Source organism: Erythrolamprus reginae, chromosome 2, assembly GCF_031021105.1.
Source record: "Erythrolamprus reginae isolate rEryReg1 chromosome 2, rEryReg1.hap1, whole genome shotgun sequence".
Classification (NCBI taxonomy): domain Eukaryota; kingdom Metazoa; phylum Chordata; class Lepidosauria; order Squamata; family Dipsadidae; genus Erythrolamprus; species Erythrolamprus reginae.
The window spans coordinates 141,107,426-141,134,810 of record NC_091951.1 but is presented as its reverse complement, the minus strand read 5'-3'; the positions used below and the strand labels follow the sequence as shown (position 1 = coordinate 141,134,810).

Genomic DNA, 27,385 nt, shown 5'->3' with positions numbered 1-27,385 from the left:
GTCATTTTATTGATTCAGTTTTATTTCATGTACATTGAGTGACAGCAGCTTTGTAAAGTTTTAAAGGTGATTTTTTTCAGTATGTAAAATGCTGGGGATTACGTTTACATATTAAAAAATTGGAATAATCTTTAAATAAAATGTGCTGCTGCATTTTAGTCCTTTTCCTAACTGTCTTAAATCAAAAAGATTGTTGTGTAAGACATATTCAAATAGATTATATAAGACTCAGTTTAACTCTTGAATAGAGTTTGGAAAGTTTTATCTTCTCATCTTTGGCTAAAATATTTAATATAGCAGAAAGAGTAAAAAATAACATTGGATAGAAGTACAGATGCTTTACATTATTAATATATTCAGCTGCATAGATTATACTGTGCAGGATTTGAAAATGAGATTACAAAATTTTACTGGCTGAATGAGTAAATTTTGGAAAGGGATAATCTTACAGTACATGTACCACTGTAAACTAAGGGATTAGCATGAGAATAGACAGTGAAGATTTTAAAGCACTGAAATTTTAAAGCATCAAAAATTGTATAAATGGAATTTTAATGGGCTAACTAATCATAGAAGCATTTATTTTTGTATTAAATAGGATGAGAGTAAAAATGCTGTATTTATTTTGAAGCCATTCTACCAGCAAAAAAAAAAGATAAAAGTAAAGGTTTCCCTTTAGGTGTATCTGACTAGGGCATGATGTTAATCTGTTTCTTGGGTGAGAGAGCCAGCATTCTCCTGAAAACATTTTCTATGGTCCCGTGGCCAGCATTTGCATTGTCATCCTTCAGTCTTGAAAGACCATGGTATCATGCTCTGGATTCCCCAGCATATGGATGGCCAGCATAGCTACACACCAAAGACCCACAGAATGCTGTTACCTTCCCACTGAAGTGGTACCTATTAATACACTTGCATTTGCATGGTTTTGAACTGCTAGGTGGGCAGGGGCTGGGGCAAATAACGGGAGCTCGCCCCATGGCACAGAGCTTGGGTCTCAAGCCCAGCCATCACACCTCACAATCTATAAGCCCAATGTTCAATAATTTATTTTAGTATTGCTTTGATTTTAAGTAATACTGTAGAACTTTTTATTCCAATGTCCAACTCCACATTTTTCTGATATTGAATTATGATTATTTTGCATGGATTATTCTTTTTCATCTGTTTAATTCCAATAATTTGTGTTGCAGAGGTGAATCAGGTGCTGGGAAAACAGAAAATACCAAGAAAGTTATTCAGTATTTGGCACATGTTGCTTCCTCACATAAAGGAAGAAAGGACCACAATATTCCTGTAAGTTTCAATATTTCATTTAGCATGTTTTATTATCTGTTTTTATTGAAGATTGCAAATAAATATGATAATCTTTCTAAAGTGTCTGCTCTAAACCATTTAATATAAAACTGTGGTTGAAATATTGGTCATTTAAATTTTGGAAATTGCAGGCACTTATGTTTATCTTATTAGAGATGCTGCTGAGAAATGCCAAACATCCAAAAAGAATACTGATATTATAAAATATTATTTCAGTGAAATTCAGTATGGCTTGCCAATGATGTGAATTTTTAATCAGTTCTCATGTGTATGAAACTAGTTAGCTTTTTATATTATTGAAATATGTTTTCTTTTCTAACCCACTACCCCATGCTTATATTCTCCTGATTATTAAAACACATTCAGATTATATTTTTCTATTAGCAAAAGTTTTCTTATGATATACAGAAGGGTATTACATCTCTTCAGCCATCAGTCCACTATATCACTATAAATGTGTAATTATGCAGCTAGGAATGAAAGAGAACTTAAACTCCTTTTAGAAATTACTTCTTTTCTTTAAATCTTTATAATCTTTTCAGCATTTTTTAATAAGATCCTAGGATTTGCAGTTTGCATGGCATAACAAACTGGGAACCATGGCAGCCAATTTGGAGTTTCCTCATATTTTAAATGCTATTTCTTTTTTGTGAGAGAATATCCAGTGCAAATGATGTATCTATGAGAAGGTCTTAAAGCTTGAGTCTTGTTTCTCCCATAGATACATATATACAGATTGATGGTTTAGTTTTTATCATGCCTTTATGTTTGGTCATCTGAAGGTGACATATGTACATGGACCTATCTTCAGTTTCCCCTACAATAAAAATCTTATGAGATAGGTTTGGTTGGAAGTGACTGGCTGAAAGGTTGTATTAAATTTGGGTTCAATGTTGAGGTTGGAAACAGAATACAACTCCAGGTTCAGATACTGTGCAGTTTGACTGACATTGATGCAGCCTCAGGGCTCAAATACACTGTTTGGATATTGCCTACTCATTCACACGTGTGTCCACCCATCCCAGTGCGATGAAAGGTAGTGCATCTATTCAAATTTGCTCTTCCTGCTTTAATATTATTTAATAGAGAAGTTTGAAAGAAAGCATCATGAAATAACGTAAATGTGAATGAAACAGAAATGAGTGGGGAGAAGGAAAGGTCATTTCTCCGTACTGAAGGAGCGGGTCCAGCAGTCACATGGGTTGCTCATGTCCAATCCGGTGGAACTGAGCCTAGTGTTAAAAAAGCTTGCTGGATCCGCCCCTTCCCCAGAATTCGCTCAGTTCTCGCATCCTGCGGTTGTATTGTGATAGCTCGTTCAACATTCTAACACCTTCCCTTCGATCTTTCCTTCAAAATTAGTAAGATTTGATTATTCTGATTTGTTTACTTGCCTTAATAGCGCCAGCCGTTTGAGGCTCGGCTTTTTTTCCTTTGGGAGAAGTTGCGGTTTCGTTTTCCCGCGGCTTTTTTTGCCGTTTACGATCCCCGCTGCCGTTTGTGGATTCTTTCAATCCTTTGGCCTGGAGGTTCTTGTGCAAGTATTTATTCATTGATTTATTTATAGTGCTATTGTTAAAGGGCTTGAGAAATACCTCCTGCGGTGCGAGACGCTTGTTTCTAGTCTCCTGGACTTAGTCGATCGCTTCCCCTTTAAGTTTACTATTACGGAGCGATTTTTTTCGGCGCGAAGGCCTTCGCGCTCTTTTTTAACTTAGGCCTCTCGTGTTGGCCTTCTGCCAGCCGCGTAGGCCTTAGTCCACCGCTCGGATCCCGGAGTGGGCTTTGAGACGCTCAGGCTTAATTCTCCACCGGCTAAGCCTCCAACCAGAGTGCCTTGGTTACTTTAGTTAAAGTTTAGGGAGGCTGGCCACGCTGTATTTGGGGACACGAACTCTGGGTTTGCCCAGATTGCCCTCAAGTCTCAGCAGCTCCGAGGCCTAGGAGCAGGATCCATTCCTCTTGGGAAGACCTTGAATTTCTTCTCCCTAATCATCCAGTTTATTTGGCTCAGCCTTGTCTTCTGTTAATTGTCAGACTATGGCTACTTTTCCCAAGAGAGGCACCACTCAAGGTCCCAGAGAGGCCAGGCCTACAGGCGATGAGATTACCAGTATCCCCCAGGCCTCGACCTCCTCTTCTTCAGGGGCCCGCCCCTTGACCAAAGTCACCAGGGCTGAGAAGAGAAGGGACCAAGCCCTACAAAAGATCCATGATAAATCAGCAAAGCGTTTGAAAGTACAGGCCCAAGTACTCAGTAGTCATGACCCCCCAGAGGCTCCTAATCTGCCTTCTTCTGGGGTCACTGTGTTATCTCTGGATGAGCCAAACCTAGACAGACCCCAACCTAACCTATGGGGATTAGGTCCAGAGGAACCAGATATTATTGAAGATTCCCCCCAGCCAGGACCCTCTCAGGCTTTCAGGGATTCTTCTGCCATTCCTGCTGATATTTCTAGTTTACCTCCTGAATTCCAGTCTATTTTTTCTGTGTTATCCAAGGCCATTGATGCTAAACTTTCTACCATCAATGTGCCCTCCTTACCTCATCCTCCTCCTCGTCCCTCCCGCCCCTTGGGTTCTTCCCCAACGGTTAGAGCTCCTATTCAGGATGAGTCAGATTCCTCTCAGGATGAATATGAGGATATGGAAGAGGATGAGGATCCCTTTCAAGGTCTCTCAGACGATGAGGAATCCCAAATAAAGGTTCCTTCTCCAATTACTATTTTTCCCTCTCAATTGTTCAAATCTCTCCTCCTCAAAGCTAGAATTTCTACAGGATTGGCGGCCCAGGAGAAGCAGGCCTCCACATCCACTGATCCCCCGGAGGAGAATTTACCTTACTTCACAGAGGAACAGGAGGATAACGAGGTAATTCCTATGCCTAAATTGTTTAAAGATGCCTTACTTAAGCAGTGGGATTTCCCAGCCTCTGGGCTTAATCCCACTACCAAGGACAAAAAGTTGTACAAACTCTCTTCTTCATATGAGGATCTCCTATCCTTTCCCAAACCGGATGAACCTGTCAAGATCCTTCACTCGGCGGCGGCCGTGCCAGGCGAAGCAGAGGAGGTCCTCCGCCCAGAGGACAAGCGGATTGAACAGATGCTCAAAAGAGGATTCACCGCAGATTCCTGGGCCATTAAAAGTTCCGCAGCGGCTTCCTTTTTCTCCAGAGCCATGCTGCTGTGGCTTCGCCAACTTCAACAGCATATTCCTCCCGATGACTTGAGAGGTCAACAGGACTTCAACAAGGTATTTGCAGCTGCTCAGTACGTGGCTGATGCCACTTTACAGTCTACCAGATTTGCAGCCAAGTCTATTGCGGCTTCTACAACGGCAAGAAGACTCCTATGGCTTCGACCATGGCAAGCAGGAGTACGTCAGAAGTGGCAGTTATCTCTGGGACCATTGAAGCGTGATCTTCTCTTCGGGGATCTTCTGGATCCACTCCTCACGGAAACCACGGACAAGAAGAAAGTATTGGGTCCAACCACCAAAAAGGCCACCAAAACGCAGTCCTTTCGTCGCCCAGGGCGTCAACAAGATCAAGCGGCTACCTATCAGAGAATCCCAGGTCAGTATTTCCCCCCGTTTTCGTTCCCAAGGTAGGAACTCCAGGGGCAGAGGTTTTCGCTTCCAAAGGGGAGCGTCCTCTAACAGGGCTTCAAAAAAACCTAGATGGTAGTTCTTCCTCGATTCCCATAGGTGGCCGCCTAGCCTATTTCGCCTCTAGTTGGCGTCTCACCTCCAAGGACCCCTGGGTCATTGACACTGTTCAAAAAGGTCTTCTTTTAGAATTTACTTCCCCCCCCCCCTAAACGTTTTATTTCCTGCCCTTCTCCCAGGTCCTCCTCAGATGGTAACCGTATGGAGGAGGCCATCTCCCACTTATTGTCCATCAGAGCCATCCAACCGGTTCCCTCCGGTCAGAAGGGCCGAGGTTTTTATTCCATCCTATTTATGGTTCCAAAATCCTCCGGAGGTTGGAGAGCTATTTTGGATTTAAAGAAGTTGAACCTGTTCATCAAATATAGGAAGTTTAAGATGCACTCCTTATCATCCATTTTGGCCGCCATCCACCCGGGGGATTTCATGGTTTCATTAGACCTCACTGAGGCCTACCTCCATATTCCTATAGCCAAATGCCACAGAAAATTTTTACGTTTCTCCTTCCAGGGCAGGCATTTCCAGTATAGGGCGATGCCTTTTGGCCTTTCCTCGGCCCCTAGGGTCTTTACAAAGCTCTTGGGGTCTCTGGCGGCCCATTTCCGGGCGTCACCCATCCACATTTTATGTTACCTTGATGACATTTTGGTTCATGGGAACTCCCTAGAGAAAGTCAAAGTAGACCTTTCTGTCACCATGTCGGTTCTACAGGACCATGGTTTTTCCATCAACTTTGACAAAAGTCACCTCCAACCTTCCACTTCCATTTTACACCTGGGATCCATTATTAATTCAGAATCCTCCCAGGTCTTCCTCTCTCCTGAGAGAAAAATCAGTATAGGGGAGTTAATTTCACGCATTTTATCTCAACCTTCAGTTTCCATAGTAACCCTGTCTTCTCTTTTGGGGAAGATGGTGTCATGCATAGGCATCATTCCTTGGGCTCGCCTTCATGCTAGGGAACTACAGTGGCTCCTATTACCCTTTCAGAGATCGGGGCACAGCAACTCAAGTCGTCGCATTGTCATCCCACCGATTGTTCGCAGGTCCTTCAAGTGGTGGAAGTCCCCGGCCATGGACAAAGGATCCCCTTTCAGGTGCCCGGATCAATTTGTCATCACCACAGACGCCAGTCTATCGGGATGGGGCGCCCACGCCCAGGGGATGATAGCCCAGGGCACGTGGTCCCCGGAGGAAGCTTCCAAGCCAATCAATTGGCTAGAGTTAAGAGCCGTTTCCTTGGCTCTGAAGCAATTCTCCCCTCGCATCCCCAACCGGCACGTTCTCATTCTCACCGACAACATTGCCACAAAAAGCCACATCTGCAGACAGGGGGGCACGAGATCCAAGGCCCTCATGAGGGAGGCCCTCAAGTTAGGCCTTTGGGCGGAAAAGCACCTTCGGTCGCTCCTAGCCGACCACATCTCGGGGAGCCTCAACGTCCAGGCGGATTGGCTCTCTCGAGCAACGATAGACCCAGGAGAGTGGAATCTCCATCAAGACCTGTTCCATCAAATCAGCCTCAGATTCGGCCTACCAGTCCTGGATCTCTTCGCGACCAATGCGAACGCCCAACTCCCTCGCTTCTTTTCCAGATTTCCATCCCCGGGAGCAGAAGCAATAAATGCCCTCCGGAGCCCCTGGCCTCCAGGACTACTGTACGCATTTCCTCCAATCCCAATACTTCCGGATGTGATTCACAAGGTCCTCAGAGAGAGGGCCCGAGTAATCCTAATCGCCCCTCATTGGCCTCGCCGGCCCTGGTTCGCGGACCTGCAACAGCTGTCCGTCCAGGACCCCTGGCGACTCCCCGTTTCGGGGGATATGCTTCGACAAGGGGCCTCATTTCATCCAGACCCGGAGTGGTTCCACCTCACCGCCTGGCTGTTATCAGGAGAGACCTAGAACTGCGTGGACACGACCCCGACTCAGTGGAGGTCATTTTAAAAGCCAGAAGAGGTTCAACCAATCGAATCTACGACCATACATGGTCTAAGTTCCACCAGTGGTGTCTATCGGAAGGGTTTTCTCCCCTGTGCATCCCCATACACAGGATTATTTCCTTCCTTATGCAAGGTTTCCATCAAGGCCTCTCCACCAGCACCCTCCGGCGTCATCTGGCGGCCATTTCTTCTGTCTTAGCGGGGCCCCGCAGACAGCCTCTCCGTTCCTTTCCAGAAGTTCAGGAATTCCTCAAAGGTATAGCCAATCTCAGACCTTCCAAGGTTCACAGATATCCTTCCTGGGATTTGCCACGGGTTCTCCATTCTCTCACACAGGCACCCTACGAACCCCTAAAATCTGCGTCCCTAAGGTACCTATCTTTTAAAGTGGCATTCCTAGTGGCTATTACCTCTGCCCGACGCATTTCGGAGTTGGCAGCCCTTTCAATCAGGCAGGATCTCTGCCAATTTCATCAGGACAAGGTAGTATTAAGACTGGACCCCACCTTCTTACCCAAGGTCAGTTCCATGTTCCACAGAACTCAAGACATTGTCTTACCATCCTTCTGTCTCCAACGGGACCATCCCTTGGCAACTAGATGACACACCCTGGATCTCATTAGAGCGCTTAGGATCTATATCCAACGCACAGGACCTTTTAGGAGGTCGGAAGCACTTTTCGTAGCCTATCATCCCAGAGTCATGGGTTCCAAGGTGTCCTCAACAGTGATAGGCCGTTGGATCAGAGGGACTATCTCTAAGGCCTACGAGTCGGCCTCCCTCTCAGTTCCAAGGAACATCACAGCGCATTCCACCAGAAGCGCAGCCACTTCGGCCGCTTGGGCGACTCAAGCCCCGTTGGAGGAGGTCTGCAAAGCAGCCACATGGGCCTCGCCAAATTCCTTCATCAGGCACTACAAGATTGATTCTTACGCCTCAGCGGACGCTGCCTTCGGCAGAAGGGTACTCCAATCCGTTATCTCTCACGATAGCAATCTAACCCCACCCTAGGGACCAATCTATTGGGTATGTCCCATGTGACTGCTGGACCCGCTCCTTCAGTACGGAGAATAGGCGTTGATTGCTTACCTGAACGCCTCTTCTCGTACGGTGAGCGGGTACAGCAGTCACTTCCCGCCCTTGTTTGTGTCTTTTCTATTTTCTATCTTCTGTAACCTTTTTCCTCTACCTATGAGAGTTGAACACTAAAGAGCTTCACATCTGAGCCTAGTCTACGGATTCGCGAATTCTGGGGAAGGGGCGGATCCAGCAAGCTTTTTTAACACTAGGCTCAGTTCCACCGGATTGGACATGAGCAACCCATGTGACTGCTGTACCCGCTCACCGTACGAGAAGAGGCGTTCAGGTAAGCAATCAACGCCTAATTTGTTAATGTGAATTTATTTGTTTGCAATAGTCACCTAAGCTGGTTCTTACCAGGCAGATGCCTTTTTAATGGATCTGTTTTTTCTCAACACACTGTATAAAAGTAGTATAGGTAGGCAACTGACGATGAAATTTTATTTTGAATTAATGCAGAAAGACAAAACAGCCTTATGGTCATATTGCCCAAGTTATTTGAAACATCAGCAGTCGTGAATTTCCCAATATTTATTATTTTCCAATCAGTTGTGTCAATATAATGGAAAAGTGAACAGTTTTAATACTAGAATGCTAAGAAATAGAGATGGAGTAACCCATGTTTTTGCTTGCTTTAGAATCCTTCAGTCTCGAAAGACCATGGATTCCCCATGTTTTTGCTAGGTGATAAATTAATACACATTTTAGTCCAACAACATGTGACCTAAAGTCAATTATCTGTTTTTATTAGTTCTCCCCATTTTATTAATATGCATGCACACACACACACACACACACACACACGCATGCATACAGGAGCAACAATTTTTATTTTAGAATTCTTTTACAAAACTGAAGGTGTGGAAATATTTATATATGATCATTAAGGTAGATGAAAGATTAGGTGCCAATAGGCAGCAAAAATCATTAGAACAGGGGTCCCCAAACTTGGCAACTTTAAGACTTGTGGACTTCAACTCCCAGAATTCTCCAGCCAGCTAGGCTGGCTGGAGAATTCTGGGAGTTGAAGTCCACAAGTCTTAAAGTTGCCAAGTTTGAAGAGCTCTGCATTAGAAGCATAGAACAACCTGGTGCGTTCTAGATGTTCTTACATTTCTTCTCAGCGGTCTTGTAAGAAATCACTTACACCTGCAGAGCATTGGGATCACCTGTCAGTGGTACAAAACAGATGGATACTGGTTTATGGCACTCAGACGAGGCAATTATACTTTTCAAGATTGCTGTTTACGGGACTGTCTCTTGCCGCATACCTCCCAGAGACCTATAAGAGCACACAGAGTTGGCCTCCTCCAGGTCCCGTCGACTAAGCAATGCAGGTTGACGGGGCTGCGGGGGGGGGGGGTGTTCTCTATTGCCACCCCGGCTCTATGGAATCAACTTCCCCCAGTCCATACTGCTCCCACCTTAATGGCTTTCCGTAAGGCCATGAAGACCTGGCTTTGCCAGTTGGCCTGGGGGCCATGAATTAACAACTATCATGGCTAAATTGTATAAATGCTACGTATGCATGCTGATTATTTAGTTTATTATGGTTTTTAATCTGGGTTTTATTGTTAGATTGTATGTTTGAGTTCTTTTTAATTGTTTTTGTATTTTATATTGTTGTAAGTTGCTCTGAGTCCTTCGGGATTGGGCGGGAATAGAAGTTTAATCAATCAGTCAGTCAGTCAATTAATTAATTAATTAATTAAATGTTGTAATAATTAGTAGGTTGATTTAATAAATCAAGAGTATAACTTTGTTCCAGTTCTAACAAAATTATATATGAATTAATCTTGTAGGAGCCCACTTTCTTTATTAGGAAGTTGAGATGTATTAAATGAATAAATATTAAGATTTTTGATTGCAATCCCACTGTGTTTCTGGTGATTTCATAATTCATAACTATTAACATTGTTTCATTGTCATTTTTTAACTGCAGAGTGGATCCCCGTTGTATGTGAGTAGCACATAGTTCTTGTAGTTTGTCACCTTGCTGACTCACAATGAGCCAAATCACAGGGATGCTGAGGGCACTACTTCTCTTCTTAATCTGTCATTGCATAATTGATTTGCATGAATAGATTGCATGCTGTCACATCTTCACAATACTTTGGATGCCTTTTTCAAAATCTTCTTGAATTTATATGTAAATTTAGTGTACATCTTGCTTTCAGTTTGAAGCTTCTTTGAAATATTACAGAATAGATATTTAATGCCTAAGAAAATATGCTGGACATCATGGGGCCCTGTTAATAGAAATTAAATACAAACATGTTTAAATGAATATTTAATTAACTAATTCCATGCATTTGAAGGCATCATTTCACAGAGTAAATAAAAAATAGATAAAATTGTAACATACTTAACATGCTGGAGGGCAGATGAGTTCCTTTTACAAATAAAGTCTGATAGGCTTTTTAGATATTTGGAATTATCCATATTAAGATCTTTCTTGACTAAATACCTTAGACCAGTGATGGCGAACCTTTTTTCACTCGGGTGCCAAAAGAGCGTGTGCGCACGTTATCGCACTTGCGCGATTGCTCACACCCATAATTCAACGCCTGGTGAGGGTGAAAACAGCTTCTCCCGCTGCCCAGAGGCCCTCTGGAGGCCAGAAACGGCTTGTTTCCCAACTTCTGGTGGTCCCAGTAGGCTCATGTTTCACCCTCCCCAGGCTCCAAATCCTTCTCTGGAGCCTGGGGAGTATAAAAACACCCTCCCCATCTCTCCAGAGGCTCTCTGGAAGCCAAATACGCCCTCCCAGAGCCTCTGTATGAGCCAAAAATCAGCTGGCTGGCACATACATGCATGTTGGAGCTGAGATTGGCAAAGGCTCGCGTGCTAGCTGATATGGCTCCGCATGCCACCTGTGGCACCCGTGTCATAGGTTCACCATCACTGCCTTAGACTCTTGTAGAGCATCCATATTCACCATAACAATTGTTTGTAAAACATTGAAGATTGCTTCTGTTTATTAGATTAGACCTTTTTATGTAGCTGAATCTGTACATTTTTATATGAACAAACTGTTTGGTTAGGGCTTGATTCCACCCAGAATATTTTTTTTCAGATTTTGTGAGAAATCTAGAACTAGCAGTAAATTGCACATAATTAAAATTCTAAATGAAATAACGAGTTTGTTATTGGAAGGCTTTTTAAATAATAACTTTTTGTCAATGTAGGAAAATGCATTTTTTCAAGTTTTATTACTTGTGTGAGGTTTTTTAAATTTGTTTTAAGAGGTGGGCTGCCTTAAGTGTTCAAGCAGAACAAGAAAGGCTTTATATAAATTGCACTCAAAGATGTTTGAAGTCCACTTCCAAATTACACATTTTTACTATATTGGTGTTTATAAACAACAGAGTCTGTTGAATGTTAAACATTCTTAAACTCCTTCAATTTGTATGTTGAAATTACATCCATTCCAGCGAATGAAATCCAATGAGTTTAAGTGGCTGTGAAGAAATTCAGTTACTTTGATCACCAGGATGCATGGTGCAAACTGGTTATGTCTTTTGGGGTTGCATCAGAAAGATAGCCAGATGCTATTGTAAGGATTCAAACATACTAAAGGGAATTGAATTTGCAGATCTTCTCACTTTCGATGTACTATATTTACTGCATTAGTTTTAGGAGCTATCCAAGTCTTGGTATTCAGTGATTACAGGAAGGGATATGTAGTAGTTATCAGAATAGTATATATCCACCCTGCCTTAAGCTCTTGGAGCTCAACAATAAAGAAAACACTTCAAAATATTTTCCACAGAAGTGAAATATAGTACAGAAACTCTTTAAGGTCTCTGTAGCTATGATCAGACAAAATTTATTACAAAATATTCAAAGGCCTTTGGAATACAAATCTTAAGAATTAAAATCTCATATGGAACACTTCTAAAATTGATGTGTTCTGCAAATAAGGTTGTCTGAAAAAAAACCCCAAATATATTTCAGCTTACATTTTGCAATTATGTTTTATTTATCGTTCATTCTACTTGATCAATACCTTTACAGTTTCATACACAATTGAAATATCTTCCAGTACTTTGTCTCTTCAGTGAACTAATGGCTATACAAAATGTTCAGAACGTCTATGATGGCCTAAGATATTTTCTCAATTCTCAAGTGATTCCCACGTTTATGCTGTGTTGCCACAGAGAGGCACAACAGCATATTTTAAATTTTGAAGTGGGAAAAAGTGATATCAGCATCTGTCCAATGCCGTACAAACTGGTAGTTTGATGAATTTCATAGTTTTGACTTGAAAAATTATTGCTATGAATTGAGAACTATAGAGACTTCTGATCTAAATAGTCTAACAATTCACACACGTTTTCTGAGGTTTAAATCAGCTTACAAAATTGGCAGATTTTTAACTCTAACTGGGGAATAATACTTAAATAAGGGACAGAATTTTGTATTCAACGAAGTTGGTTGACCCAAACCAGTAGTACAAGGTTAGGGTGATTTACTAGGTATGAAAGCAGAAATCTTTTTTTAACAGCAGAAATTGGTGTTAAATATACTGCTTTTTGCATTTGTGAAGTCAAATATTAAATTCACACTTTGTATTTTCCTTTATCTCTGCATACCTCTGATTCATCATCAAGCTACTGATATGATAAATATCAGATAAAACTTCTGAGGGCAGTGATAGCAGTGAGAGAACAAGAAATATATTAATTAAATGCATTTTATGTGTAAGGCGATCATCGCTGTTTAATCATGAATCCTAACTTTAACTATTAACTTTAACTATTTTTGTAGCAACAACATTCTTTAACTGCCTTTATTTTTTCAATAGCCCATCAACCTTGGCTGAACAACATTAAGTATTCTGAAGATACTGTACTGGAGTGAAAAATAGAATCAGAATACCATAACAAAAAAATGGACTTGGGATCCCTTTTGCTTTTAAATTAGGTTGACATAACTTCATATTTCTGTGTATGTTTTAGGGTGAACTGGAGCGTCAGCTTCTACAAGCCAATCCTATTTTGGAATCCTTTGGGAATGCGAAAACTGTAAAAAATGATAATTCCTCCCGCTTTGTAAGTCTGAGTTTTAATTATTTAACTATTAATTCATAGATAATTTTTTAAATGATGAAATTCCTGGAATTAGCATTGATTTTGAAACTCAGGTGGTTTTAGTGATCAATTTTATATACAACTAAATTACTTTGATTCCTTTATACAAACTAGACTTGTTGTCTGCATTTTCCATTAACCTATTCCCTTTTCTTACATGCTTATAGGTCCCAATTAAAATCTAAATCGGCTTTTTTGAATTGGTATATAGATTTGGAGGGCTGTGGAAAAATAAATTAAGCTGTTTTTTAAAGGAGAATTAGCAATAAGAGAATTAGCAAATAGCAATGAGTCTGAGGTATAGGGCAACATAGAAATCTAATAAATAAAAATATTTTAAAAATAAAAACTATTCCCCAAAGTTTTCATATCTATAGGTTGAACTTTAGAAAGTTGGAATAATATTTTATAGTTATCCATGGATGGATGAAAATAAAGTATGGGGTAAGTTGTATATAACATAATTGATGTTTAATAGTCAATACATGGACATTATAAAAAGACATTAAGTACTTGTGCCATGCATGCATTTAATGTGGCAATCTGAAACTTGAATTGCACCTTGAAACCTGCTGGAAGCCATGCAATTCATGCAACAGTGATACTGCTTGGGTGTATCTTGCTGGACCAAAAATTGCATTCACTGTTGCGTTCCATACCAGCTGCAGCTTCTGCATGCAGACTCATGTAAGGCCTATTGTAGTAGTACAACCAGGAAATGACCAAGACATGAGAGGCTGTGAGCAGTACCTTCTAATCCAAGAATGGGTACAACTTTGCACAAATTGGTTTACGCAAAGTTCTCTGCAAATAGTGAGCTGAATCTGTCCAGGAAAGTGTACTTTATCTACAGTTAAAGATATAAGATCTCCAGATTCAAACAACCCTAAAACTCATATAAGTATTAAATAGGAATGGGGAGGTATCAAGTCTTGGAGGAAGGAGGGAACCACTGCAACTGTGCCATCCATTTCCAAATTCATAAATTGGTACAGAAGGATACCAGAATTGATGTTATTGAAGGACATTGAAGTGCCAAGAAGGGCTAGGATTATACTGTCCTGAGGTCATCCCCAAAGGCAATTGGTACATCCCCTGAAAGGAGCGTTGGTCGGAACCAAAGCTTGGTATTGATAAAAATTGTCCAGTCCTGTTGGATCCAGTGTTGGTTTTTTAAAGAGGGAACTATTGATTTGCTTTCTTGCAAAGTAGGCAGTATCTTCCTCTCCCATAGCAAAACATTCACTATAACTTGATTCCTATCAAAGCTCCCCTGAGGTCTGCAGGCACGTGGATCTAAAATAAAGAGGGCAGGACTCAAAGCCTCTGGAGACCCTGTCTCAGTACTACCAGGCTCAAACTGTCTCCAGATAACCAGACAAAACTATACATATTCTGACCTTGCAGAGATTCTCTTAGCCTCAGAAGGTACAAAGTATGTAACAGATTTGCTGGTTGGCTGTCTGCATACATAATAATAGTGAAGAATAAATATGTTGTATTGCTGCTATTGATACAAGAGATTTTGTAATAAAAGTTCTTATTTGTGCTTAATCAGATTTGACCCCATTCTTCTTCCTACTCTAACCCACTTCTGCCCAAAAAAGCACAAAAGCATGGAACAAAATATCCAGACGTGTGTTCTGGTTTGGGGATTGGCTATTTGAATGTTGTTGTCGTGCATAGAATATGTTTTAGTTATGTATAAAGGTAGGAGAAAGAGTGAAAAATCACAATTGCACATTATTTTAATCTGTGTTTCACATTCAAATTCAAATCTTATAATGGTTGCTATATAGTTACTGTAGGAAAAACATAATTTGAAGTCATTCTGAGCAGGATTTTAAAGAGAAAGGCAAGATTTTTCAGCAAGAGAGGGTCAAATCAAGAACTATCAAAATAATAGGATATTATGGAATGGCAGGAATTTTGGGAGCTCTCAGCCACACTTTTTCAAACTCCCATAAGTAGCTTATTTGTTAACGTTATAAGTCCTTTGTTCAGAATTTGGTTTTGTTCTACCCTATTACATGAATTATGTGAACATTCTTTTCTGTTAAGGACTTCTGCATCTGTTTCTTGTTACATTTTTCTTTAAATCTGTATTGATGTTGTAAACACAATCACTCCAATTGCTCTGGCACTATTTTTGTAATGAATACTTCTCCGTACTGAAGGAGTGGGTCCAGCAGTCACATGGGTTGCTCCTGTCCAATCCGTTGGAACTGAGCCTAGTATTAAAAAAGACTGCTGGATCCGCCCCTTCCCCAGAATTCGCTCAGTTCGCATCCTCGGATGTGTGTGAATGCTCGTTCCTCTCGATAAAACACCTTCCCTTCGATCTCTCTTCAATAGCAAGTAAGATTTTTCCATTACTCAGCTTGCCGGCAGTTTTTTTCTCAGCCCTACAGGGCTTTGAGTTGGGGGAGAAGTTAGCGGCTCAGCCATTCGCGGTTTTTTCCCTTCGTGCTGTAGCCGCGGCCGGTTTGTTAATTCCGGCCTTGGAGGTCCTGCCGTGAGCAAGCTTTATTTTTTTCAACTAATTAAGGGCTATTTACCTCCCGCGGTGTGGGACTTGTTTTGTCTCCCGGGCTTAGTCGCTCCTATTGCAAATAACGGAGCAGTTATTTTGGCGCCAAGGCTCTGACGCCCAGTAAGTTGCACTTTCGGTTCTGCCCTAAGGGGTCGGCCATTAGTGCCTACAGCCCGCCGCCTGACCCTGGAGTCGTCGCCTTGAGTTCCCTCGGGCCTATTCTCCACGGAAGTGGCCTCCAACCAGTGTGCCTTGGTTTTTCTTAAAGTTAAGTTAGTGAGGCCTGCCACGCTGCACTTAAGGACAAGAACTCTTGGTATCGCCCAGGATTGCCTCTTAAGGCGCAGCTGCTCCTGGGCCTAGGAGCAGGGTCACCTATCCTCTTGGGAATTCCACAAAATAATTCTTCTCTCCCCTATTTTTTGGCTCAAGCCTTGTCTTCTGTAATTGCTCAGACTATGGCTTCCCTTCCCAAGAGAGGCACTACCAAAGGTTCCAAAGAGGTTAGGCCTACTGGTAATCCTTCTGAGCTTCCCCAGGCCTCTTCCTCCTCTTCCTCAGGCTCTCAGTCTTTAGCCAAGCCCACTAGGGCTGAGAAGAGAAGGGACCTAGCCCTACAAAAAATACATGATAAATCAGCCAAACGTTTTAAGGTGCAGGCCCAAGTGCATATCAACCCTACCCCCCCGGAGGCCTCTAACCTGCCTCCCTCTGGGGTACCTGTGCTATCCCTGGATGAGCCAAACCTAAATCCACCCCAACCTAACCTATGGGGTTTAGGTCCAGAGGAACCAGATATTACCGAGGATTTCCCCCAGCCAGAACCTGTTCAGGGCCTCAGGGATCCTCAGGCTTTTCCGGCTGATATTTCTTCCTTGCCACCGGAGTTTCAGTCTATCTTGACTATTCTGACTAACACTATTGATGCTAGACTCTCATCTTTAAATGTACCTCCTCTGTCTCATCCTCCCCCTCGCTCCTCCCGTCCCGTGAGTTCTTCTCCTTCCTACAGAGCCCCAGTCATGGAGGTCTCTGACTCCTCTCAGGAAGAGGATGAGGACGTGGATGCAGAAGAGGATGATGACCCCTTTCAGCGTCTGTCGGAGGATGAGGAATCTCAGATTAAGATTCCAGCCCCAGCTGCTATTTTCCCTTCGCAGCTTTTCAAATCTCTCCTGCTAAAAGCTAGAGTATCTACGGGGCTAGCCGGGCAACAGAAGCAAGCTACTCCTTCCACAGACCCCCCAGAGGAAAATCTTCCTTACTTCATGGAGGAACAGGAAGACAATGAGGTAATTCCTATGCCCAAGTTGTTTAAGGATGCCTTGCTTAAACAGTGGGACCACCCAACCATAGGCTTCACTCCCACTCCCAAGGACAAGAAGCTCTACAAGCTCTCCCCCTCCTATGAGGAACTCCTAACATGTCCCAGGCCAGATGAACCAGTGAAGACGCTCCACTCAACGGCTGCCATGCCTGGCGAGGCAGAGGAGGTCCTCCGGCCAGAGGACAAACGACTTGAACAAATGCTCAAAAGAAGTCTCCTTGCAGACTCATGGGCCATTAAGAGTGCTGCAGCGGCATCCTTCTTTTCCAGAGCTATGCTCTTATGGCTTCGTCAGCTCCAACTACACCTGCCTCCAGATGACTTACGGGGCCAACAGGATTTCAACAAAATCTTCGCAGCTGCCCAATATATAGCAGATGCTACTCTCCAATCTTCCAGATTTGCAGCCAGATCAGTAGCAGCCTCCACAACGGCCAGAAGGCTTCTATGGCTCCGCCCTTGGCAGGCGGGGGTAAGACAGAAATGGCAGTTAGCTATGGGTCCACTGAAACGTAACCTCCTCTTCGGAGATCTTCTGGACCCTCTCCTTACGGAGAACGCAGACAAGAAAAAGGTCTTGGGACCTACCACCAAGAAGGCCCCGAAACCGCAGTCCTTTCGGCGCACCGGGCGTCAGCAGGATCAAAGCTTCGCATTTCACAAGAGCCCAGGTCAGTATTCCCCTCGCTTTCGATCCCAAGCTAGAACCACCAGGGGCAGAGGGTCCCGCTATCAGAGAGGATCCTCTACTACCAGAACTTCCAAAAGAACCAGATGGTAAGTTTTCTCACCTGCCTATTTCTTCTCCCCCTAACCGTTTTATTTCTTGTCCCTCTCCCAGTTCCTCTCCATCTCGTATTCGAATGGAGGAGGCTATTTCTCATTTGTTGACTATTAGAGCTATTCAACCGGTCCCCTCTCTCCAGAGAGGTTTAGGCTTCTATTCCATCCTCTTCATGGTCCCTAAGACTTCTGGAGGCTGGAGAGCCATCTTGGACCTAAAGAAATTAAACCGCTTCATTAAATATAGAAAATTCAAAATGCACTCCCTATCTTCCATTTTATCAGCTCTTCATCGAGGAGACTTTATGGTGTCTCTAGATCTCACTGAGGCCTACCTCCATATCCCCATTGCCAAGGTCCATAGGAGATTTCTGCGCTTTGCCTTTCAAGGCAGGCATTTTCAGTATAGGGCTATGCCTTTTGGGCTCTCCTCAGCTCCCAGGGTTTTCACTAAACTCTTGGGATCCTTGGCGGCTCATATCCGGGCCTCTCCCATTCATATTTTATGTTATTTAGATGACATTTTAATTCATGGTAATTCCAGAGCTGGTGTAGCTGCAGACCTCTCCTCTACCATGTCGGTTCTACAGAACCATGGTTTTTCCATAAACCTTAACAAGAGTCATCTTGATCCATCCACTTCCATCCTGCATCTGGGGACTATCATTAATTCCGAAATATCCCAGGTTTTTCTCTCCAATGAGAGAAAACGCAGCATTTTGGATCTCATTGCTCGCATCCAGCCCCAGCAATCGGCCTCCATTGTCACCCTATCCTCCCTTTTGGGTAAGATGGTGTCATGTATTGGTATTGTTCCCTGGGCCCGCCTTCACGCCAGGGAACTTCAATGGCTACTATTACCATTTCAGAGATCAGGCCACAGCAACTCGAACCGACGCATCACCATCCCACCGACGGTTCGCAGATCCCTCAAGTGGTGGACTTCTCCAGCCCTAGACAAGGGATCCCCCTTCCGGTGTCCCGACCAGTTTGTAGTCACCACAGATGCCAGCCTCTCGGGCTGGGGAGCCCACGCCCAAGGTCTTTTAGCTCAGGGCACATGGTCACCGGAGGAGGCTTCCAAGCCCATCAATTGGCTAGAATTAAGAGCCGTGTCTCTAGCTCTAAAGCAATTCCAACCTCACATATCCAACCAACATGTGCTGATTCTCACCGACAATATAGCCACCAAAAGCCATATTTGCAGACAGGGAGGCACAAGATCCAAGGCCCTCATGAGGGAGGCCCTGAAGTTGGGTCTTTGGGCAGAGAAAAATCTCCAATCGCTTCTAGCCGATCACATCTCGGGGAGCCTCAACGTCCAAGCGGACTGGCTCTCACGAGCCACCATAGATCCAGGCGAGTGGAATCTCCATCAGTCACTGTTCCACCAAATCTGCCTCAGGTTCGGCCATCCAGTGTTGGATCTATTCGCGACCAGAGACAATACCCAGCTTCCCCGCTTCATCTCCAGGTTCCCGTCTCCGGGAGCGGAGGCAGTCAATGCCCTCAGGAGTCCTTGGCCTCCAGGCCTACTGTATGCCTTCCCTCCAATTCCAATTCTGCCAGACGTGATCAACAAAATCCTCCTGGAGAAAGCACGTGTAATCCTGATTGCCCCTCACTGGCCTCGCAGGCCCTGGTTCGCGGACCTTCAACAACTGTCCGTCCAGGACCCCTGGCGACTCCCCGCTTCGGAGGATATGTTGCGGCAGGGGGCCTCCTTCCATCCGGATCCAGAGTGGTTCCACCTCACCGCCTGGCTGTTATCCGGAGGGACTTAGACCTGCGAGGGTATGACCCAGACACAGTGGAAATCATTCTGAAATCTAGAAGGGGGTCTACCAATCGGATCTACGACCATACTTGGTCCAAATTTCATCAGTGGTGCTCGCAGGAGGGCTTATCCCCCCTGTGTCTTCCCATACACAGGATAATCGCCTTCCTTATGAAAGGTTTCCACCAAGGTCTCTCTACCAGCACCATCCGCCGCCATCTGGCCGCTATCTCTTCCGTCTTGGCGGGGCCTCGCAGGCAGCCCCTACGCTCCCTTCCAGAAATCCAAGAATTTCTAAGAGGAGTGGCCAATCTCAGGCCTTCTAAAATCCACAGATATCCAACCTGGGACTTGCCACGGGTTCTCCACTCTCTTACTCAAGCACCTTACGAACCCCTGAACTCTGCGTCCCTCAGGTACCTATCCTTCAAGGTAGCATTCCTGGTGGCGATTACTTCCGCCCGACGCATATCTGAGTTGGCAGCCCTTTCTATCAGACAGGACCTCTGTCAGTTTCATCAGGATAAGGTGGTTCTGCGGCTGGACCCCACCTTTCTACCCAAGGTCAGTTCCATGTTCCACAGATCTCAGGATATCGTTTTACCTTCTTTCTGTCTCCAACGAGAGCATCCCCTGGCGATTAGATGGCACACTCTAGATCTCACTAGAGCGCTAAAGATTTATATCCAACGCACAAGATCCATCCGGAGATCTGAAGCACTCTTCATAGCCTACCATCCCAGATCCTTGGGATCCAGAGTGTCTTCCACAGTAATAGGTCGTTGGATCAGAGGGGCCATCTCAAAGGCCTACGAGACAGCTTCCCTCTCCATTCCAAGGAATATTACAGCGCATTCCACCAGAAGTGCTGCCACATCTGCCGCTTGGGCGACTCAGGCTCCGTTGGAAGAAGTCTGCAAAGCAGCCACTTGGGCCTCGCCAAATTCCTTTATAAAACACTACAAGATTGAATCGTACGCATCAGCAGACGCTGCCTTCGGAAGAAGAGTACTCCAATCCGTTATCTCTCACGATAGCAATGTACTCCCACCCTAGGGACCTATCTCTTGGGTATGTCCCATGTGACTGCTGGACCCACTCCTTCAGTACGGAGAATAGGCGTTGATTGCTTACCTGAACGCCTCTTCTCGTACGGTGAGTGGGTACAGCAGTCACTTCCCTCCCTTGTGTGGTCTTCTTTACCTTCTATTCTAATTTCTTATAACACATGAGAGTTGAACATTAAAGAGCTTCACTACTGAGCCTAGTCTACGGATTCGCGAATTCTGGGGAAGGGGCGGATCCAGCAGTCTTTTTTAATACTAGGCTCAGTTCCAACGGATTGGACAGGAGCAACCCATGTGACTGCTGTACCCACTCACCGTATGAGAAGAGGCGTTCAGGTAAGCAATCAACGCCTATTTAATATGATCCAGATGGTAGTTTCTTTATGCATAAAAGTAATTTCTAGTAGTAAGGGTTTTAACTTTTGGACTAAATAGGAGATGGATTGTTCCCCAATGTATTATTAATTTTTATCAGACTAAAATATAGTGTTAACCTAAAATGCATTAACATATTCATTTAATGAATATAGCAGTGGTTGAACTTTATATTTTTTCAATAGTTTAAAATTAAGACTTGTACTCTAAATCTAATTGTAATAACTGTTGAATTATATTTGTTTTGACATACATGTTTTTTTTAATAGCCCAGGAATGTTAATTGTTCAGTTTAACATATTTTAGGCTGTGCAGAACCTGTATATTTTAAAAATTAATTTTAAATTTTGGTCTGTTTTCTTTTCAGGGCAAGTTCATCAGAATAAATTTTGATGTTACTGGCTATATTGTTGGGGCCAATATTGAAACATGTATCCTCTTTTCAATAACTCTGATCCAATTTGAAATCTACCATGATAGCTTGATTAAAATACTTTAGGGAGTACCTATCTGAAGTTGGGCTATTCTTCAAAAAGAGGACAGGCCATCTTGACAGAAAAGAATTACATTTTTAATTTAGTTTTACTTGATACAATTATGAATTATGGGCAGGAAGCTCACCAGTTGCATTTAGCTCTATTTTTATCAGTTATGGACGTCTCTTTGTATTACAAATTATTAAAATATGACCTTTTTTTGGCTTCCACATTGGTATCAGCTTCAGTTTAAGACATAGCTCCTGGAATTTCTTTTATATGTTAGCATTTTCCTACTCTAGATATTTTTAAGACCCGAATAATTTAGACTAGATAGCCTGATACTTAAACAGACAAGTCTGTAGAAGAAATTATAGGACCCTTGACAACTTTATTGATTCTACTTTGACAATTTGTGTTAAATTATTAGGAGCAGCCATTTGGAGCTCCCCCTTCTAAAAACATACTTTCAATTACATGATAAAATATGCAGTTGTTCATAAATTTCTTAACTGTTCTGGCTCAGATTTATTAGAAAAATCACGTGCAGTTCGTCAAGCCAAAGATGAACGGACTTTTCACATTTTCTATCAGCTTCTAGCTGGGGCTGGTGAACATTTGAAAGGTGAGTTAGTAAGTACAGTATAAAGATTGGATGGTTAGCGTAGCATTTAAACCAGTGGTTCCCATCCTTTTTTTGGCCATGCCCCACCTAAGTATCTCTAAAATCCTGATGCCTCTCCCCCATGTGACATATAATTTTTACTATTCAAAAAGTGAACTCCTACTCAAGCAGAAGCCTAAAAGGTTTAAACAAGGCTCCCATTAAAAATCAAATTGCCCCCCTGTGATCTGTGAGCCCCATATTAGGAACCACTGATTTAAACCAAAGCTGAATTAACACAATAGGCCTGCAGTTGCTGTACCCACACTAGACAAAAGATCAGTCTAGCTGGGATTAGCATAGGCAGCTGCTTTTTAGAATAGGTACAGATTTGCTCAATATATGGAGAGAGTAATACAGAGAAACATCATATGCATATGTACTGTATGCAAATTTGAATATCCATCAGACATTCTCTTTCAGTTTGCCTTGAATAGCCAATCTGCATATCTTTATGGTAATGCAACTCTTGTTCACAATATTATACTGTGATATATTTGGATGCATCAGCTTGAACATATAAAGAGATGCATGTATTCACTAGGAATTGATTTCTTGAAAATTCTTTGCTTATTCCAATTCATTCTGTAAGCCTAGTTTGGTATTAAAACAGTGTGCTTTAAAATATTTGGAAAACTTCAGAAATGAAGAGTTGACTGCTCACAATTGCTAGAAGTGAACAATTTACACTTCATTTAAACATGAGTAAATCAACAACTACGTTATTTTTGTGGAGAAAAACCCCCACTCATTTTTCCTTTATTACAGCTGATTTGCTCCTGGAAGGGTTTAACAACTACCGATTTCTATCCAATGGCTACATACCCATTCCTGGCCAGCAAGATAAAGACAACTTCCAGGAGACAATGGAGGCCATGCATATTATGGGGTTTTCTCATGACGAAATACTAGGTATGTTTTAAAAGGCTATTATTATTTAGGTAGTCCTTGACTTACAATGTCCTCGATTTACAGCCATCAATTTAGTGACTGAAGTTATAACGCTATTAAAAATGACTTGTGACCAGTTGTCACACTTAACAATCATAATGATTATCTGTAGGATATGACCAAGATGAGCCCAAGAGAAGGGTCTAACACGCCATTAGTCTCTAGTTCCGTCGCACCACAAGAATTCTAAGTCCAACGCACCTTGAATTATCTCTTATTTACCTACCAATTTTCTTTGAAAGAGTTCAGATTCTTGCACAGAGCGTAAGCTTGCAATAAACCTATACATTCATTTGAACTCTCTGGACTCCTGAATACCCATGCTTGACATTGTCTTTCTATATATTTTCACTTTGGTCCAACTAAAAAATATATGGCAACTGGAATAAATATACTGCTCAAAAGAAAATAAAGGGAAAACTCAATTAACACATCCTAGATCTGAATGTATGAAATATTATCATTGAATACTTTGTTGTACAAAGTTGAATGTGCATAACAGCATATGAAATTGATTGTCAATCAGTGTTGCTTCCTAAGTGGGCGGTTTGATTTCACAGAAGCTTGACTTACTTGGAGTTATATTGTGTTATTTAAGTGTTCCCTTTATTTTTTATTTTTTTTGAGCAGTATAAAGCATTTGCCATATGAACTTTTAAGTTAGCTTTGCTTATATAATCTATATAAGCAAATTATATAAGTCCAGGTTTTCCTATAGTTTATATCAGTTCTTAAAGTCATCTTTCTTTTTATCTTGACTGCCTATTAATTAAAAGAGTAAATATTTACCATAATACATTTTATTAAATATTTTGTTTTATGTCTTAGCTATGTTGAAAGTGGTATCCTCAGTACTACAATTTGGGAATATTTCCTTCAAAAAAGAGAGAAACACTGATCAGGCATCCATGCCAGAAAATACAGGTAAAAATATTTACAGGCAAAGCATACCCTTATTTTAAATTATTATCTCATTATTATTATAAAACTTATGGTATGTTTTATTATATCTGATATCTGATATTTAATAAATAAATAACTTGCTAAGCATTATTTGTATTACTGAAGAAGCAATTTTGGTGGCACAATAATATTAAGTGTTTGAATACAAAGTAAAATTCTTATACTCTGTTAGCATGCCCATATTATAGCTTTCAAAATTGATTTTTCAATTCTGATATCAAGGCAGTTGTTCTCTGAAAAAGTATTTGAACATTGATCTCATGGCAGACTTACCAGCATAGTTTCTAAAATACAAGTAAAAAAGGGATATGTAACTGTGTGAGTTACAGTTTCTTAATTAACCAGTTTCTTAGATTATATCCATTTGCGGGGGGGGGGGGGGTTTAAACTATGTCTCTCTATATGTTGGATTAAACTGATGATTGAAATTATAGAATCATGAATAATGATCAGTTGATAGATTGTATCTGTTCAAAAACTCAATCTTAAGAAAATTCTTCTGGAACTATTATAGGGATTTTATCACACTTCTAAATTATTGTTTCAGTAGTACCAGAAGCATATGGTGTACTTAAAAAGCTCTGTGTTTTATATTGACTGCTTGACTTCATGTCTTCAGATATAATTCCTTAAAAGAGAGGAAAGTATCAATGGCTTGAGTGGTGTTGAAATGTTTCTGCTAAAAGAACATAGGCAAAATTGTCTTTGGTAGTATGTTGGAAAACAAAAAATTCATATGTACAGGTAGTTCTCTCTTAAGGATCATTCATTCAGCAATCGTTTGAAATTACAACAGTGCTGAACAAAGAGATTTCTCTGTGCCCAAATATACAACCATTATATCATTGCCACAGTCATGTGATTGTAGTCTGGGCAACCCACTCACACTTACAACAAGTCGCCAAGAGCCTGGCATCATCTAATTGCCATTTGGAATCTTTCCCGCTTACTTCCTCAGAAAGCCAAGAGGATAACCATCAGGGAAGGTCATAAGCTGCCTGCCAAGGGGACTTCTTTGGGCTCCGGGGGGAGGGGTGGTGGTGGTTGAAAAAGATTGTCCCTAAATCCAAGCAAGATATTATATATGGGGTGCTTGCAGCAGGGGAGGCAGTTGTTAGAAACGTGGAGGAGTTTTAGTCTCAGTTATGGTCATAAGAGGAGGACTACCTGTAAATATAGGTAGGTACCCACAAGTATTTCCATGAACTTGCACTTGTGTTTGGTTTTCCACAATTTGGCTTCCACGTGCATTGGAATTATCAGGGAGGAGGGATTAAAGCATTTCACTCATGCTACCATTTGATCTCCCTCTCTTAATTTTCCATGGTTGAAGCTACCAGTGCCACCAGTTTTCAGAAATACTTTTTCTACAAGTAATTTAGTAATTAAGAACTTGTGAAGCTGTTAAAATATGCTAATGGATGAGTGCCTTTAAAATTATCACTTTTTTTCAAAATCTATCTTTGCTTGCTGGGCTGCAGAGTTTACCGTTATTCTGGACTTGATTTAGTGATATACATTTCAAATGGTGGGATTCCTAAATTGTTTTAATATCCCACTGAGAATGTCAGTAATGGGAAAAATAGCATTTTTGAGTCAGGTTACTGCTAAAAAGAATATTTGCAAAGTATAGTTCAAGGAAAAGGCTAGGTGCATGGTGGATGCCGTCTTGATATATACTGGTTGTCATTGAAGCCGAGTTGGCCCAAATGTAGATCACTGAGAACATTCCCTACAACCTTGCAAAATACAAAAAATTTATAGCAGAGATACAGATTTCATTTTTACTTGAAAATATTTTCCTGATGCTAGATAATCCAAAAATAGTTTTTTAAAATATTTTTTAAAATATAAATTGCACAAACAACTGCTGAAGGAGAATTGTGACAGCTGACTTCATTGCTTTCATTTGTAGTTGCACAGAAGCTCTGCCATCTGTTGGGAATGAATGTAATGGAATTTACTCGAGCAATACTTACACCACGCATTAAAGTTGGCAGGGACTATGTCCAAAAAGCCCAAACCAAAGAACAAGTAAGCTAAAATACAGAATGATAGATCTGATTGTATCTGTCTGCTTCCAACTAACATATTTAACATTTCCCTTTATCCTGGGAGGCAAAAGCAAGAGTGATGATGATGGACATAATTTACATCAGAGGTGTCAAAGTCACGTTGTTGCGGTGGTGTCATGTGACATATCAGGACTTCCCCCCCCTCCTTCGCTAAACCGGGTGTGGGCATGGCTAGCGCAGGTCGGGAGTTTGACAGCCCTGATTTATATTACAATAAGACTGTATCAGGTTTCTGTTCTAGAGCTTTAAAGTTTTGCTCTGTGTTCCAAAAGTATCTATTAGCTACTTATTCAACAGTGCCTCTATGTTGAATTTTGGTATAGAATTAATTTGAACATAAGCGGTTTTGGATAGAAGAACTGAATAGTGGAGGCAGGTTTTATATGCATGCAGCTGTTAGGTATATCTTTAAGAACAATTTAAATCTAGCATTGATGGAAGTTTATTCAGCTGAGAATGTTTAAAAAGACATTTGGGTAGAACTAAAAAACCTGATTTATAAATTATGGAATTTTATGTCAAAAGACTATAATGTTTATCTTTGGCATGAAAAGGAATATAGTTCTGACCAAGTTTTAAAAATCTTTTACGGTACATCTACTTTAACACATAACTTCTCTTTCTTTGCATTGAGAAAAGATTTTAATATTTTAACGATAGGAAATGGATCCTTTCATTTTGCTATGATGGAGGCTATTTTATTATAATATACTCATTATACACATCCACATACATATTCTCCTACACAAACTGATTCCACTTATGTTAGTTCAAACAAGGGGATTGTGCCTTCCTTTCTTTCAAAAGTAGGTAACTGCACACTGGAATTTACATTAACCCAGTGGTTCTCAACCTGGGCGGTCAGAACCCCTTTGGTAGTTGAATGACTGTTTCACAGGGATCGTCTAAGACCATGGGAAAAGACAAATTTCCCATGGTGTTAGTAACGAAAGCTTCTGTTCTCGCGCCTTGGAACATATTTTTACAATTTGGCCAATCAGGCATTTACAGTGGGGGTATCCCTCTGATCTTCCTGCCAGCCAATCAGCTTAAAGCTCTGTTGGGAGAATAGACTTATGGTTGGGGGTCACCACAACATGAAGAACTATATTAAGAGGTTGCGGCATTAGAAAGGTTGAGAACCACTGCAACCAATATCGTAGCAGTTGCAAAACGATGCTATTCTGTTTCCCCAGCTCTGCCATCTGGAGCTCAGAGACATTTCCACTGAAATTTATACATTTCCGTTGGGCCTTCCCTTTAGCACTCTTCCTTTCCCTTTGCCAATAGCT

At 41.8% G+C, this 27,385-nt stretch overlaps 1 protein-coding gene across 4 annotated transcripts in view; it reads left to right on the top strand.

Annotated features, from left to right (window-relative positions):
- The window catches only part of MYH10 (myosin heavy chain 10), a 116,486-nt gene that overhangs the window by 38,324 nt on the left and 50,777 nt on the right, over positions 1–27,385 (top strand). For 3 of the 4 annotated variants that reach the window (XM_070739684.1, XM_070739683.1, XM_070739685.1), the window contains exons 5-12: positions 1,194–1,296; positions 9,952–9,969; positions 12,971–13,063; positions 21,332–21,395; positions 21,967–22,065; positions 22,873–23,016; positions 23,884–23,979; positions 25,934–26,052. In XM_070739684.1, coding sequence (XP_070595785.1) covers positions 1,194–1,296; positions 9,952–9,969; positions 12,971–13,063; positions 21,332–21,395; positions 21,967–22,065; positions 22,873–23,016; positions 23,884–23,979; positions 25,934–26,052 — 736 coding nt within the window. The remainder of the gene's footprint in view (positions 1–1,193; positions 1,297–9,951; positions 9,970–12,970; positions 13,064–21,331; positions 21,396–21,966; positions 22,066–22,872; positions 23,017–23,883; positions 23,980–25,933; positions 26,053–27,385) is intronic. The other variant, XM_070739686.1, reaches the window with a different exon arrangement.